Raw genomic sequence first — 14999 nt, forward strand, 5'->3', positions numbered from 1 at the left:
TGAACAATTAGAGAAAAAATAAAACCCTTCTTTTCCCTCCAATTTGTTCTTTGTGCTTAATGGTTTTCATTGTTTCTCCCATATAGTTTTTACATTATTTGTATGACACTTTCACCCAGTTGTTACAGGGGAAAGAACACCATATTTTAAAAAGCATTTGACTGTAAAACCAAAGAAATTAGCAATGGCACTCTGGGAAAGGTGCACGATCGGACTACTTTGAATTCATTTTCTGAAACAGACTACCTTCATTTCAAGTTGATAGTGTCTCTTTATGTTTGGTCTGTATTAATGTTTTGGGTTGTCCTGAGCTGTTGGGCAATGAAGTTACCTAGCTGGCTACACGCATAATTTTAACATGCAGATTTGTCATGTCCAAAGGAGTAGCAGAAAATTAGAATTCCTGATGCCTGTCTGAATTATCTGTGTTTATCAAAGAGCATCAATCTCTTCCACTAGGAATTTTATTCAACAACAAGATTCAGTTTCTTTCCCAATAAATAATTCTGTAACTGCATGCAGGGACCTCTAATCTAGGTAACAGTATGTCTACACAGGATCTGCAGTGTGCTTCCCAGAACACAAAAGCAAGCTCCCAGCTACTGTGTATAAATACTCAACATTTGAAGAATTAACCAAAATACTAGGTCATAGTTTTACATAATGAGTTCACATCTGTCAGATGATTTTAAAGTCTAAACATGTAAGCAAACAAAAAACAATTCATGCAACAACTTCTCACTTTATGCTACAGAACTAATTAACAACCTAGAACTTCTATACAGCTATGGAGAGGTGCAACATTAATTTAAATGATGCAAGTTGCTTAACAGCAAATCATTTCATTTCTGAATGGCAGAAACTTTGCCCAGGAACATACAATCCCAGATTTCACAAAATCCTCTGTGTACTATCTCTCAACAACAATAACAGAAGTTGCAGTGTGTACATTGAGAATATCCCACCTGCTGAGCAATTATTCTCCATTTGCTCTTCACCCAGCAACACAAAGCTGCCCTACAGCTGTTTCAGCTATTGCGACTGATTGAACTAGAGGCTAAAGTCCTAGAATATTCTAATGATGTCCTCTAAAGAAGTGGTGTGGTTAAACCTTGAGAATGTTTGTTATCTTTTGGGTTACCTCTATATTCTAGAATGTGAACTGATAGGAGACTGGAATTAAATGATCAGAGAATGACACACAGTTGTTTTGATGAGTGCTACAGAAGTGAAGGCATAGGCAGGCTTTAAGCTATGGTAGGAAAGAGGCAAAATGACAATTTTTGCCTAATGCAAAATAATTTGACATGCATTTTCAAAATACTAACCAGGGCAGAAAGTGGAAATTTTATTAAACAAAAGATGAAGATATTACTCATCTATTAAAGAATCCGTACATAAATGGAGGCTTACCAAAAAAGAGAGAGATAACTAGAACTGAAACAAAATTATAGCGATTATGACCTAGAGGGCATAACAAACTTGGCAGTGTGCTTCTCATAACTGAAATGCCAACTCAGATGGGTGTAATCTATATGCCAGAAGTATTTACAGACCCAGCAAGGTATAATTTGACAATGAGGAATCTGGTAGTGATTCTTTGACTAAAAATACAAGGAATAAGTAGTAGAGGAAATGATGATGGGTATCTGCGACAGAACACGAAGCCTAGAAGAAAACAAGACCAAAAAACCTGTATCAACTCATGTTACTCAAAACCACAGCCTGTCATCTCCTAGGGAATCTAACCATGCAGACATGCATTGGGCAACAAGACAGCCAAACACGCATCAGAACTTTCCCAAATTACATATAAGTTGAGTGGACGCAAACCAGAGGAGAAACTATCCTGGATCTACTGAGAGGTGGGAAATATTTGAGAATTCAGCTCAGCCTCCCTTTTTACCACCTCCCACCACCACCACCCTTTCTTGCCCCAGAGAGAGACAGACAGACACACTCAAAAGGCGGCATAGCAGTGTCTGGCTAGCTGGGTTGGAGTTTGCTGGGGATTTCCCTGTGTGGATGCCAGTGGCTCCTTTCCCACTTTCAATCAAGGCTGTTCCTCCAGCTCAAGGAATCCTCTTACTGGCCAGGAGGGAGGGAAGTGTGCATGCCCTCTCTCCTTGGGCTGAGCTGGGGGTGGATCAAAGGGGCCATTCAGTCTCTCTTGCTACTGCAACAAAATTTTCCTTTCATCCTACCTGTGCAGTGGAGGAGGGGCAGGGCTTAGGGAAAGCAATCAGTCCATAACCTTGGGATGTTTTGTTGGCATTTAATTACTGAATGTATGATTTACCATTGCACTCTCCCTCTGGGGGTGCAAGATGCCCTTTCTGGGGGTGCGAGACATGCCAGATTTTTTTAGAAGATAAATCATCGAAAACACAAATTAAGCACAGGCAGGTAAGTACAACTACTTTGTTTAATCAAGCCTATGTATTTATTAACATTATACTTTTTTTAAAAATTACTGTAATATACAAACAAAAAATATATCTAGGTTTAAAGAACTGACCTACTTCAATGATTTTTTTTTATAAGTGGTGCGAGAACAGATTTTTATTTTGATAAGGGATGCGAGAACATATTTTGAGAACCAAAGGGGTGCAGGCTGCCGTAAATGTTAAGAACCACTGGGCTAGACAGCATATCCGCTTTGGTAGCCATTTTGACCTTGGGGTTTGCCAGTCAGGACCAAATGTGGCTCGAGTCTAAGCAGAGTGCTACAGTTACCCATTCCACAAAGACTATGTACACTCCCCTCCATTCACATTCTTGTTTATTAAAGTTGCAGCCATTGTAATAAACTATTTTTATCTTGTGAGTCTCTTTTTCGGAATTCCATAGGCAAGAACAAGAGAAGTGACCAAAAGCTATATGGAAGCAGTACAATAAGAAATTGGTTCGTAGATGCAGCATGTAAGGGTATTTGAGTTAAGAAAAGAGGATTCTGGAAATGAAGAAATCAAGTATCTGATCCTAAAAATCCTTACACACATACTTAACTTTATTCTAGGGCTGTCAAGAGATTAAAAAATTAATCTGCGATTAATCGCATTGTTAAACAATAATAGAATACCATTTATTTAAATATTTTGGCTAAACATAGCTAAAGATAGTTCCTTTTAAAATATAACCTTTCCTACAAAGTACAGTCCCCTAAGGGCATGACATCTTATCTGTTAAATTCACATGGGTTAAACAAAGCTCAGCTCTAGAAAAGAGAATTTTGACATTTCTTCATAGAAACAGAATTTTCTCAAAATTCTGCCTGATCCAGAAAAGACAGCAGAAAAGAATCAATCTTTTAAATCACTTTCATGCCAACTAACTTTTGAAGTGTTCTTTGCATTCTCCTTGAATCTGTAATCTTTCTCTCAAAGGTCACACTATTATGGATTTATCCTATTACAGTAAAAAGAAGATACAATTTTTCAATAATTTGTTAAGGTCTCTTGTGGGACATCTGTCTGGGCACTATTCATAAAAGACATGACATTTTATTTATCAACCTACTTTCAAAATATTACATCACATAAGGAAAACAAACATGATACTGCATTGATCAAATTCCTTTCATTTTTCTCCACATGCAGCATGGTTCTATCAGAAAACAGTAACCTTATTTTCACTTATATATTCCATTTAAAATACGAAGATTTTAAAAGGTACACAAAAAAGTCAAAATTGGCCCAAGATTCAGATTTAATAGAAATATACTTTTATAAAACCTAAGACCAAAATAAATGTGACTACATTGTTTGGGGGGTTTTGTGTTTGACTGACTTTCCAGGGAAAACAACTTTTCTTTGGAAATAAACATTCCCCTGCAAAGTTAGCAATCCAAATACTTCAGCATTGTACTTGAGGATGAGACCCTAAAACTGAAATTGATTAGACACTGTCCATAAACAGTCCATAAACAGGTGAAACTAGCTGCCCAAGAGCTGAGAGAATTGTCAGATTAAACACAATATTGCAGTGAAATGTAATTTAGATTTTTAGTAGCAACAGTAAAGGGATTTTTCTTTTAAATGCATTAGTTTTAATCTGAGAGGAATGCTTTAAGAAGTGTTGAATTTCATTTACAAAGGTAAGAAACATATACCGTATTTATGCATTTGGTGTAGAAACTGGTAATATAGCCAGATGCACTTACAGAGCTGGGACTAGAATGTCGCCTGACTTTAGGAGATTCTTTCCCTGCTGACGTAGTTTTGAAGTTAATGCAAGCATTGTTCTCTGAATGGACCCTCTTCACTTGACTAGTTGGTTTCTCAAATGGATCAAAACTGCTCTGTGTCCTCTGAACTCTGACTTTTTTGTCCTCGGGAATTGTGTCCAGGGGTTTGATCACTGAGTCCATTCCCTGGCAGTTCCGTGTAGACATCTTTGTGACACATATCTGAAAAAAAAAAAAAATTACATGCACTGAATATAATGGATACACCTGAAATTAAAAGAGATGAAATTTCAAGTGTAACAAGAACACATTTTTTAAATACTGAAATTTTATAAAATGTGTATTTTTATACACACACCACACAATATATATATACAAACACACAGATATATACACAAATAAGTATATCAGATGTACTACTTAAAGGGTAGAGGAAAAAAAGATAGAAAGGATAAGAAAGGAGGAAGCAACATACAGTTTGTATAATCATGTAAAATGACAAATTCAAAATAAATGTCTCAATAGAGGTCTATTTTATTTAAACTTTTGCAGGCTATTCTTTGTAACGGTGCCAGTCCACTTCATCCCACAGTCACTGGTATCTGCAACCAATATCGATTTCCATTTATTTAAAATTGGATGAGAGCGAACTTAAATAAATGATACCAGTTTACATACATACTTTTGTGCTGCACTGCAAAGATTCAATACTAGTTTATAATTATTGTATTCTTTTAAAATAATGCTTATGCAGTATTATCACCACCACCATATGCCCCAGAAAATCAAATTAGTAAATCAATACCCAAGCACTGAAACATGAGAAACCTCAGCCTGACGACACACTAAAGCACAAAGATCAGAGTTCTCATTTGTTCTTGCCACAGGGTTGAACTATATTACCTATGTTTGTGACAGGGGGCTCTGATCCTGCAAACATTTAGGCACATACGTATCTTTTACACATTCAGGTAGCACCATTGTGATTACAGATTGCCAGCTCTAGTGATTTTACTACGAGTCTTGCAAAATTTGTGATTTTGCTTGAAGCCCAGCTCCTGTACTCATGTAATTATATGACACAGTTTTGGGGGGGTTTTTTGAAAGGTTAATTTTCTAACCCTTGTGGTTGCAAATAAAAGCTTGAAAATGGGATCCACTTTAAAAGCTCAAAAACCCAAAGGCACAGAAAAAGAAACCAAAACACAGTTTTGAAATATCTTGTGATTTTTAAATGTTTGGGGTTGGCAATACTGATTTAGTATCACTACAGATGTGTACAGTTAAGCAAGTGTATAAGTATTTGCAGGGCCCTTACTGATGATATTTTGAAAACTTGCTGAAGCAATACAAATTGGGTGTCACACTAGGGATCAGTTTTAGAGATGTGTTTGTGCAGGGCGCCTCCCTCACAGCTATAACTGTTACCAATGCAAACAAACATTTTCCAACAGCAAATCATTCTTCACAGTTCCCTTTATGGTTTGGTTGCTTGAAATCCAATTTACTTCGATTGTTCACTGACAGTAATACCCAGTAATGCCTTCATGCAAAAATAAAGGATACAATACAGAACAAACCAATCATACTCTTGAATATAACTACACTCCTCCATAAACACCAAGAAAACACAATGGTCCAAAGACTGCCTTCATCATTAAATATTACGTACACTGTACAGCACTATCTGAACCACCAGAGACAGGTTTAACTCTAATTAAAGGTACACGACTGATATTCCAATACAGGGATTACAAGTTTCATTTCTTACTTAAAAAGACAATCAACTAAAACTTCATCACTTTGAAAACTTGCCACTGGTACCAAAGATTAGGAGCAGTGCCTGTTCATCCTAAGCCATACACACATTTTTGGGCAGATTTTGTCTTAATGGCTAAACTTTGGTATATCGTTACTACCACAAAGACCAAATAAACTGGTTGGTTTAGGAGTTAAGTGGGCTTTTCCCTTTTAAAATGCATTTCCGTTCCCCCTACCACTATGCCAGCCACAAATACACACACCACTTTAAACACTTAATATTGCTCTTTCTAGACATACACTGAAATCAGTGATGCTGGTGCACAACCCAAGATGTTTCTGACACAATAAATGCATGAGCTAAAGCTGAGGTTAAACAGCAATGTTAAATTTTGGTGCCATTAATGTTTTCCCAGTAAAATAAAATCAGTGAAGGAAAAAAATTTCTCAGCTTCCAAGATATTATGAACTAATGAATGAAAAACAAAAAACAAAATAATAAAAAGGCTTCTAAAACACACGTGTCTTAATGAAATTGTTAACGATCAGCAGTCGGCCATTAAACTTAAATATTTGCAATTCAGTGTAATGATGCTGTGATTACTGCATCTGCCTTACATGGAGTTTTGTTTACATGTTATGCTGAAGAACCTACTGCCCAATTGCAGGCTCTAATATGGGTTAAGCACATATTACCTACAGAAAATACACAAAAAGAAAAGGAGGACTTGTGGCACCTTAGAGACTAACCAATTTATTTGAGCATGAGCTTTCGTGAGCTACAGCTCACTTCATCGGATGCATCCGATGAAGTGAGCTGTAGCTCACAAAAGCTTATGCTCAAATAAATGTTAGTCTCTAAGGTGCCACAAGTCCTCCTTTTCTTTTTGCAAATACAGACTAACACGGCTGCTACTCTGAAACCAGAAAATACACAGGCAGCAGATGTGCTGCCATCTATTGTGTGTAAAAGCAGTAATGGTAATAGCTTCAAATTGACAGGTTTCAGAGTAACAGCCGTGTTAGTCTGTATTCGCAAAAAGAAAAGGAGTACTTGTGGCACCTTAGAGACTAACCAATTTATTTGAGCATGAGCTTTCGTGAGCTACAGCTCACTTCATCGGATGCATACCGTGGAAACTGCAGAAGACATTATATACACACACAGAGACCATGAAACAATACCTCCTCCCACCCCACTGTCCTGCTGGTAATAGCTTATCTAAAGTGATCATCAAGTTGGGCCATTTCCAGCACAAATCCAGGTTCTCTCACTCCCTCACCCCCCTCCAAAAACCACACACACAAACTCACTCTCCTGCTGGTAATAGCTTATCCAAAGCGACCACTCTCCTTACAATGTGTATGAAAATCAAGGTGGGCCATTTCCAGCACAAATCCAGGTTTTCTCACCCCCAAACCCTATACACACACAAACTCACTCTCCTGCTGGTAATAGCTTATCTAAAGTGATCATCAAGTTGGGCCATTTCCAGCACAAATCCAGGTTTTCTCACCCTCCGCCCCCCCACACACACTATTACCAGCAGGAGAGTGAGTTTGTGTGTGTGGTTTTTGGAGGGGGGTGAGGGAGTGAGAGAACCTGGATTTGTGCAGAAAATGGCCCACCTTGATCATCATACACATTGTGAAGAGAGTGGTCACTTTGGATGGGCTATTACCAGCAGGAGAGTGAGTTTGTGGGGGGGGGGGGGCGGAGGGTGAGAAAACCTGGATTTGTGCTGGAAATGGCCCAACTTGATGATCACTTTAGATAAGCTATTACCAGCAGGAGAGTGGGGTGGGAGGAGGTATTGTTTCATGGTCTCTGTGTGTATATAATGCCTTCTGCAATTTCCACGGCATGCATCCGATGCAGTGAGCTGTAGCTCACGAAAGCTCATGCTCAAATAAATTGGTTAGTCTCTAAGGTGCCACAAGTACTCCTTTTCTTTTAGCTTCAAATTGAATGTCTTAGAGGGCACTCCTTCACTTCTAGGTCACTAGTTTGAATCTAGACTAGGTTAAAATCCACCCAAAGAGATTACCACCTGGAGGTCGATGTAAAATGCCCAAGTCACAAAATCCACCGTCAAAATTTGCTCCAAGTGGTCACCTTCTTGGAGGTTCTGCAGCTCAAGAAATGAATGGAAATGCAGATTGAACACCACTCATAGAAGTGCCCCTTTCCAGGAGCAGAAGCTGTGGGAAGATGGACAAGTCTGGACTGCTACTGCCTCTGCTCTGCCTGTACTGTGAACAAAGTACATCACTCACTAGTTCTGTCAAAAATCCATTCACAGACTCTTTAAATCTACTTCCTCAGCCAATTTAATGGCAAGAGATATATTTTCTCTTTCCTGGGCACATGGAAGTGTTATACATGCACATCAAGTGAGCATGAGCTATGGGATACTGAAATCCTCCGGAATCTGAATTAACTAAGCATTTGAGGGACCCCCAGAACTTTCTATTCGTAACTTTTCATATGCCAGAATTCTGTCATTTTCAAATGGGTGTGTTTCATCTGTTTGACCTGTTTTCCTCATGAAACTCTAAAAAGGAATGCTTTTTGACCAAACAGGTGGCTTGAACAACACTCATACATTCTTCCCCATCTATTGTCAGAAAAAGAGAATTTAGGACTAAAATCTACCCTTTGCTAAATCTGAAGTTTGAAATGTCAGCACTGAGCCATTGGTTAGTCTCTAAGGTGCCACAAGTACTCCTTTTCTTTTTGCCTATATGAGGTATGGCTTATTGTACTATTTTGGGGGTCTTTTTTCTGCACATGGAAAGAGCCTTCATTTTATCTAAGAAGTCAGCAGAGGATGCCTGGCACTGTACACACAGTACAGTGTGAGACAAACTAAAACAAAATTCAGATTTGAAAGTAGCTGTCTTTTCCTTACATAGCATAAGAAATACTTTTGTCATTTCTTCATATATATTCTTATATTTTGGCCACTCAAAAGGCTGTCAGAAATACATGCATGGCTATATAAACCTGGTTTTGGACCAAGTAATCTAACTGAGAGGTTCTGAAACAGAGGTCAGTAGACCTTTAGTGGTCTGAGACACACTTGCTGGTGGTCTGGAGCTGGCTGGCCTCTGTCTTACTTCCAGCAGTTTATTTGCATTACAGAGGAAGGATGATTTTACGGTTAAGACACTGGACTGGGTCTTAGAAGATGGGGACTCTATTTCAGCACTGTCACAGATTTCCTGTGGGATCTTGGGAGCAAGTCACACGATCTCTGTGCATCCATTTCCCATCTGTAAAACAGGAACCATAATCCTAATCGCTGCTGATGCTAAGATTGGTGGAATGGTAGATAATGAAAAGGGACAGGACAGTCACATGGATCACTTTGTAAACTGGGCCCGTTCAAACAAAATGTGTTTTAATACAGCCAAAATGCAAAGTTATACATCTGGGAACAAAGTATGGAGGCCAGACCTGAAAAACAGGGGACTATATCTGGGAAAATAGGTGACTGAAAAAGATTGAGGGTCAAAGTGGATTAACAACTTACCATGAGCTCCCAGAGTGACCCTTGGGTAAAAAACAGCCAATGTGATTCTTGGATGTAGAAACAGGGAAATGAGTAGGAGTAGAGAGGTAATTTTACCTCTGTACATGGCATTGGTGAGATCAATTGTAGAACTGAATGTCCAGTTCTGATGTCCGTATTTTAAGAAGGATGTTGAAAAACTGGAGAAAGTGCAGAAGAAAGCCATAAAAATTATTCAAGGGCTGGAGAAAAGTCCTTACAATGAGTGATTTAAAGGGCTCAATTTGTTTAGTTTATCAAACAGAAGATTGAGAATTAACTTGATTAGTGTATGAATACCTTCACAGGGAAAAAATACTGGGTATTAGAGGGCTCTTTAAACTAGTGGAGAAAGGCATAACAAGGACCAATGGCTGGAAGCTTAAGCCAGGCAAATTCAAATTGGAAATAACTCACAAATGTTTAACAGAGCAAGTAACCACTGGAAAAACTACCAAGGGAAGTGGTGCATTCTCCAGTGCTTGATGTCTTCAGAACAGGATTGGATGCCTTTCCGGAAGAAATGCTTTAGTCAGCCACAAGCTATTGGACTGAATACTGGGTAACTGGGTGAAATGTAATGGCATGTGTTATGCAGCTAGATGATCTAGTAGTCCCTTCTGGTCTTCAGCTCTATGAATATATGAATACAGTGCAATGGGGCCTTAATCTCAGTTGGTAATTCTAGGTGCTACCATAATACAAAACGACCACCACATTAAAAACAACTTAAAATCCACACACTTCTCTATTACTGCTTTTTCATATAAGCATTTGCTATAGTTCACACTCAAAAACAGCTCCAATTATTTGGTGTAGCAGAATCGGTGCTGATTCTTCAGTATGGGCAAAAGGTGTTTTAAGCCCCAATTTGCCCTTCTATGCCTTAGAAGTTAGCTCTGGTGCAGCTACACTAATTGCTGGCTACCAGTTGCTGAGTTAGGGCTTTTCTAAGTGTACACAAGACCACAGGAACATTTCGTAAGTGCAAATGGGAGAAAGTTGTTCACAAGACAGCCTGTGTATTAAATGTGGCCCTCACTATGAAAAAGTTTCAGAAACTTTGATCTAACAAACAATATCATGGTTAAGGCATTAAACTATTGAAACAATCAGCACTCAGACTAATGTAGTAGCAGAATGGTCATTTTTCTTCATTTTACTTATTGCTTGTATTTAAAGGGTAATGTCCACTTTTAAAAGTGATTTTTCTATTCAGTAGCCTTTACCAAGGCTAGGGCAAGTGCTCACCCTAGGTGACGGGCTTGGCTTCCTTCACCTCTCTCACTTTCTCATCCCTTCACTGAATCACACTTATACTGAATCTTTGTGTGGCAGTGTCCCTGTCTGCTAACGATGGCTCCTCTAGCAAGTCCCACTGGGCATGGCCCCTGCTGGAGACTTCCTTTCAGGAGATGTAACCAGTAGCTGATTAAACTGATTCAAAACAGCGCTCTCAAAGCCTTTTTATTGCTTATTCATCCAAAAGGTAAATAAGTAGAGAAAAGGGTTGGCATGCCTCAGCCTAGGACTTCCCCCTGCTTTCATATCTCTGAGAGAGATTTGTGTTGAAGAGAACAAAAAGAGAGAGAAAAGAGGGGCGGATTAAAGGAACGTGTCTGCTACCTGAAATCCTTAGCAAAGGAATCTTGCTCCAGCACCTGTCTGCATGGTGCACTTTTCTTTACTTTTGAGACAAGTGGAGGTGAGTAGATTTCTGTAGTGAACTGAAACATTTAACAAACTAATCTCAACATTAATTTAGCTACTTCACACTTTATTTTAAATTTATGAACTGAATGTGTTATTTTTCCAATAAAATTAAAGAATTATTACACTCAAAGCCAGACAGTAAGAAAAAAGTGCTTAAAATTGAACAATTTCATTGAATGCCTGCCAGATTTTAGAGTTATAGAAACTAACATTATTCCCTATGATTTTCACACCTGCTGATCCACATTTCAGAAACATATAGTACTGAATACTCAGGTGTAACAAAGCAGTACCCAGCAGACTCGAGGTGGGAACAGGGGACCCCAAAAGTGGCTTTCCAGCCCTCTTTTGTCCCACTCCTCCAATCCCAGGAACAATTGGGTGATGGCCCCAGCACAAGTTATAGGAGACTCAGAACTGTTCGAATTGGAAATACGGCAGCTGTTACAAATCTGCAAGTTTGCTCTTATATCCACAAAGACCTCTGGAGCACAATCCACTCTGGTCACACCTCCTCACATACCAGTGCATGGGACATACCAGAACTATGACATTGGTGTGGAGCCAGCTTTCCACCCTTTTGGGATTACCCCATGTTGAAATACTGCAAATGGCAGTAAGGGCTCAATTCTTCAATTTGCTGAGCCCTCTAGATGCACTTCAGCAAAGCGCTTAGGCATGTGCTTAATTTTCAGCATGTGAAAAACCCAATTAAAGTCAATGGAACCATGTATGAGCTTAAAAATAAGCTTGTGCTTAAGTGCTCAGCACCTTACAGGATGAGTGCTTAGTAGGAATGAGGATTCAGCCTATAATGTTCAGTCAACAACTAGCTCCATATCTGGGACTACTTTTTTTTTAAGTATTCTATTACCCTTGAAATCCATGCATTCAACTAATATTCATTATGGTCCTGAATGTCCCCTTGATACTTTGCCTGTCTATCTAGGTACTTGGTAAAGGAGATAAATTCCATTGTTACAAGACAGGTTTCAGAGTGGTAGCCGTGTTAGTCTGTATCAGCAAAGACAACGAGGAGTCCATGTGGCACCTTAGAGACTAACAAATTTATCTGGGCATAAGCTTTCATGGGCTAAAACCCACTTCATCAGATTCATGGAGTGAAAAATACAGTAAGCAGTATATATATACAGCACATGAAAAGATGGGAGTTGTCTTACCAAGTGGGGGGGTCAATGTTAATGAGGCCAATTCAATTAAGGTGGAAGTGGCCTATTCTCAACAGTTGACAAGAAGGGATGAATACCAAGAGAGGAAAATTACAAAATTACTTTTGTAGTGCTAAAGAGGCAAATGCAATCAAGGTGGACATGGGCTATTTCCAACAGTTGACAAGAATGTGTGCGTATCAGCAGAGGGAAAATTACTACAAAAAGTAATCAAGACAATCTATTTGTATGTGAATTTCAAAGAGATGTACAAGACCAGCAATCATTAACCCATTTATCTGTAGTAACAGATCAAGGGAGATGCTAAGTGTATTTGTCTGTGTTTACCTATATCCTGTTAGAAGTTTAACATGTAACCAGATTAGCTTGTAGATGCTAATGTCCTTTCAGGTCTTAATTGTTTTCTATTATGCATGCAGATGGTTCAGTTAACCTTAAGATCAAAGATGTAAGATACTGTGGGAAACTAATATTATCTATATTCGCAAAAAGAAAAGGAGTACTAGTGGCACCTTAGAGACTAACTAATTTATTTGAGCATGAAACCTGTCATTATCTATATTGTCTTCCATTTAATTATCTATGCTAAAATAAGTACTGGCTAATTACGTTATGTGAATAAATGACCTCTCAGGTCTGCTTAAATTTCGACAGGGAAGGGCTAAGCAATAAGAGTGAATTCTCATGGAAGAATCTGAACAGATTCTATACCTGAACTGCCTATTGGACTCTAACCTTTTAAATTGGTTCCAGAAAGATTTAAATCAGCAGCCTTACCATCTCTATGAAACTTGTACGGGGAGACTTTGGAAAACCAGTAAAGTGCCTGAAACCACTATGGCTTATTGCTAAAAGCAGCCAAGTCAGCAGGCTGTAAATTAGCCAAATCAGCAGGCTTAGTTTAACCAAGGCAGGAGGGGAAGGGGGTTTTTTTGGTACCACAGAAAGGGCAGCTTGACCCCGCATCCTTCCTGATAAGAATTGTGTTGAAGTTGCTGATACATGCACCTTAGAAGAGCAGGATGTGCCCCAGGAATGTCTATCAGGACCTCAAGGCTGCAAACCCACCCCTGGTTAGATCGATAATCAGAAGGAGCCTCTTGCTTGCCCATTGGAAATGGTTGCTTAACAAGTTTTCTTTAAGGGACATGTCATTCTATTACTAATGTATAAATAAGGGGGAAAAGTTTGAGGTGGGAGGACTCTTCAGGACTGGACTCTCCCTCTGGATGCATCTTGTGTTCCCCACTAACAGACGGGCTGCTGTTGTGCCACTCGAGAGCCTCGCTCAGCTTTGGTAATTATCAAGGGTTGAGGGTGCTTTACTAACCTGTTGCAGACATGTATATTAGTGCTTGAGACTAAATAAAGTTTGGCTTTAAGTGAAAGCACTCGTGTTGTCCTGTTTGTAGCAGCCATCTATCGGTCTCCCGATTTATTTCCTGACACCACCTCGCACAGAGTAAAAGTTACCAAGAGCTTTGGGTTGAAAGAATCCTGGGTAACAAAACTGACCTCGGTACTTTACACTTATCTGTATGTATATTGATCATTTAACCACTGCAACGCTCTTATTACTTTTTTCCTTTTATTATTAAGCCTTTAATCTTTTAGTTATTAAAGGACTGGCATCCCTGTGATTATTGGGTAAGATCTGAGACTCATATTGACCTTGGGATCAGTCCTTTGGGATTGGCAAACCTCACATATGGTGAATCTGGTTTTCAGGAACCTCTCACTATATTAGATTGAGCTGCCTAGATGGGAGCAAGGGCTGGAATGCTTAAAGGGGACTGTATTTTACTTTTTGGTAACCACTGTGGTATTGCAGAAACTGTTTTGTTACTGGCTTGGTGAATCTAATTATAGAATAACCTACCAGTTTGACGGACTGTTTGCCCTATTCTTTGCAGTCTGACCTGAGTATAGCATTCTCCGTGTGGCCCATCCAGGCACCCGGTCACATTAAGAATTGCTCATGTAAGCAAGATCTGAAGGATCAGACTTAAGTTTTGACAAGATGCACCCATTTTTTCAGGGGACCCTCAATTGGCCAGGGCCCCTGAGCTAACCTTCCACTGGTTAAACATCACAAGCAGCTGCAAAACCAGATGTGCCATAAGGTTCTACAAACACATCTTACATTTTGGGAAAACATGTCATATTCTGTTTTGATTGCCCACATGAAATATTATAAACAAAGTTGAAATTAACCCATTTTCCTCATCCAATAAACACAAAGTTTTAAGAAATTATGCCAAATAGTCTTCTCAGTTTGGTTGCGTCTTCCTCTTTAAATTTCTGATCACTGGCCTGAGTAAAATGGGTTCTGTTTAACTATTTCCCATTCTAATTTGTAGATCCTGAAGATTTGGATAGTGCAGATAATACTTGAATAAGCACACAGAGGACTGGATGTTTATCCAAATTGAAACTTTTGAAGCTTCCTATTTCTACTCTGTTCCTAGATAGGGGCTATGAAAGAACATAGTTAGGGGATCTGAGTTCTATTCTCACCGGGGGGCGGGGGGAGGGGGAAAGAGGATCATTGAATAGCTTCGAGGAAAATCATTTAATCTGTGTTGTTGAGGTTTT

At 39.1% G+C, this 14999-nt stretch overlaps 1 protein-coding gene across 3 annotated transcripts in view; it reads right to left on the reverse strand.

Moving 5' to 3' along the window:
• Positions 1-14999, reverse strand: part of CDK14 (cyclin dependent kinase 14) — a 505344-nt gene that overhangs the window by 360837 nt on the left and 129508 nt on the right. For all 3 annotated transcript variants that reach the window (XM_084618492.1, XM_084618493.1, XM_084618494.1), the window contains one exon: positions 4163-4408. In XM_084618492.1, the coding sequence (XP_084474618.1) occupies positions 4163-4408 (246 nt within the window). The remainder of the gene's footprint in view (positions 1-4162; positions 4409-14999) is intronic.

The sequence above is a fragment of the Lepidochelys olivacea genome (assembly GCF_965140295.1).
Source record: "Lepidochelys olivacea isolate rLepOli2 genome assembly, chromosome: 2".
Classification (NCBI taxonomy): Eukaryota; Metazoa; Chordata; order Testudines; family Cheloniidae; genus Lepidochelys; species Lepidochelys olivacea.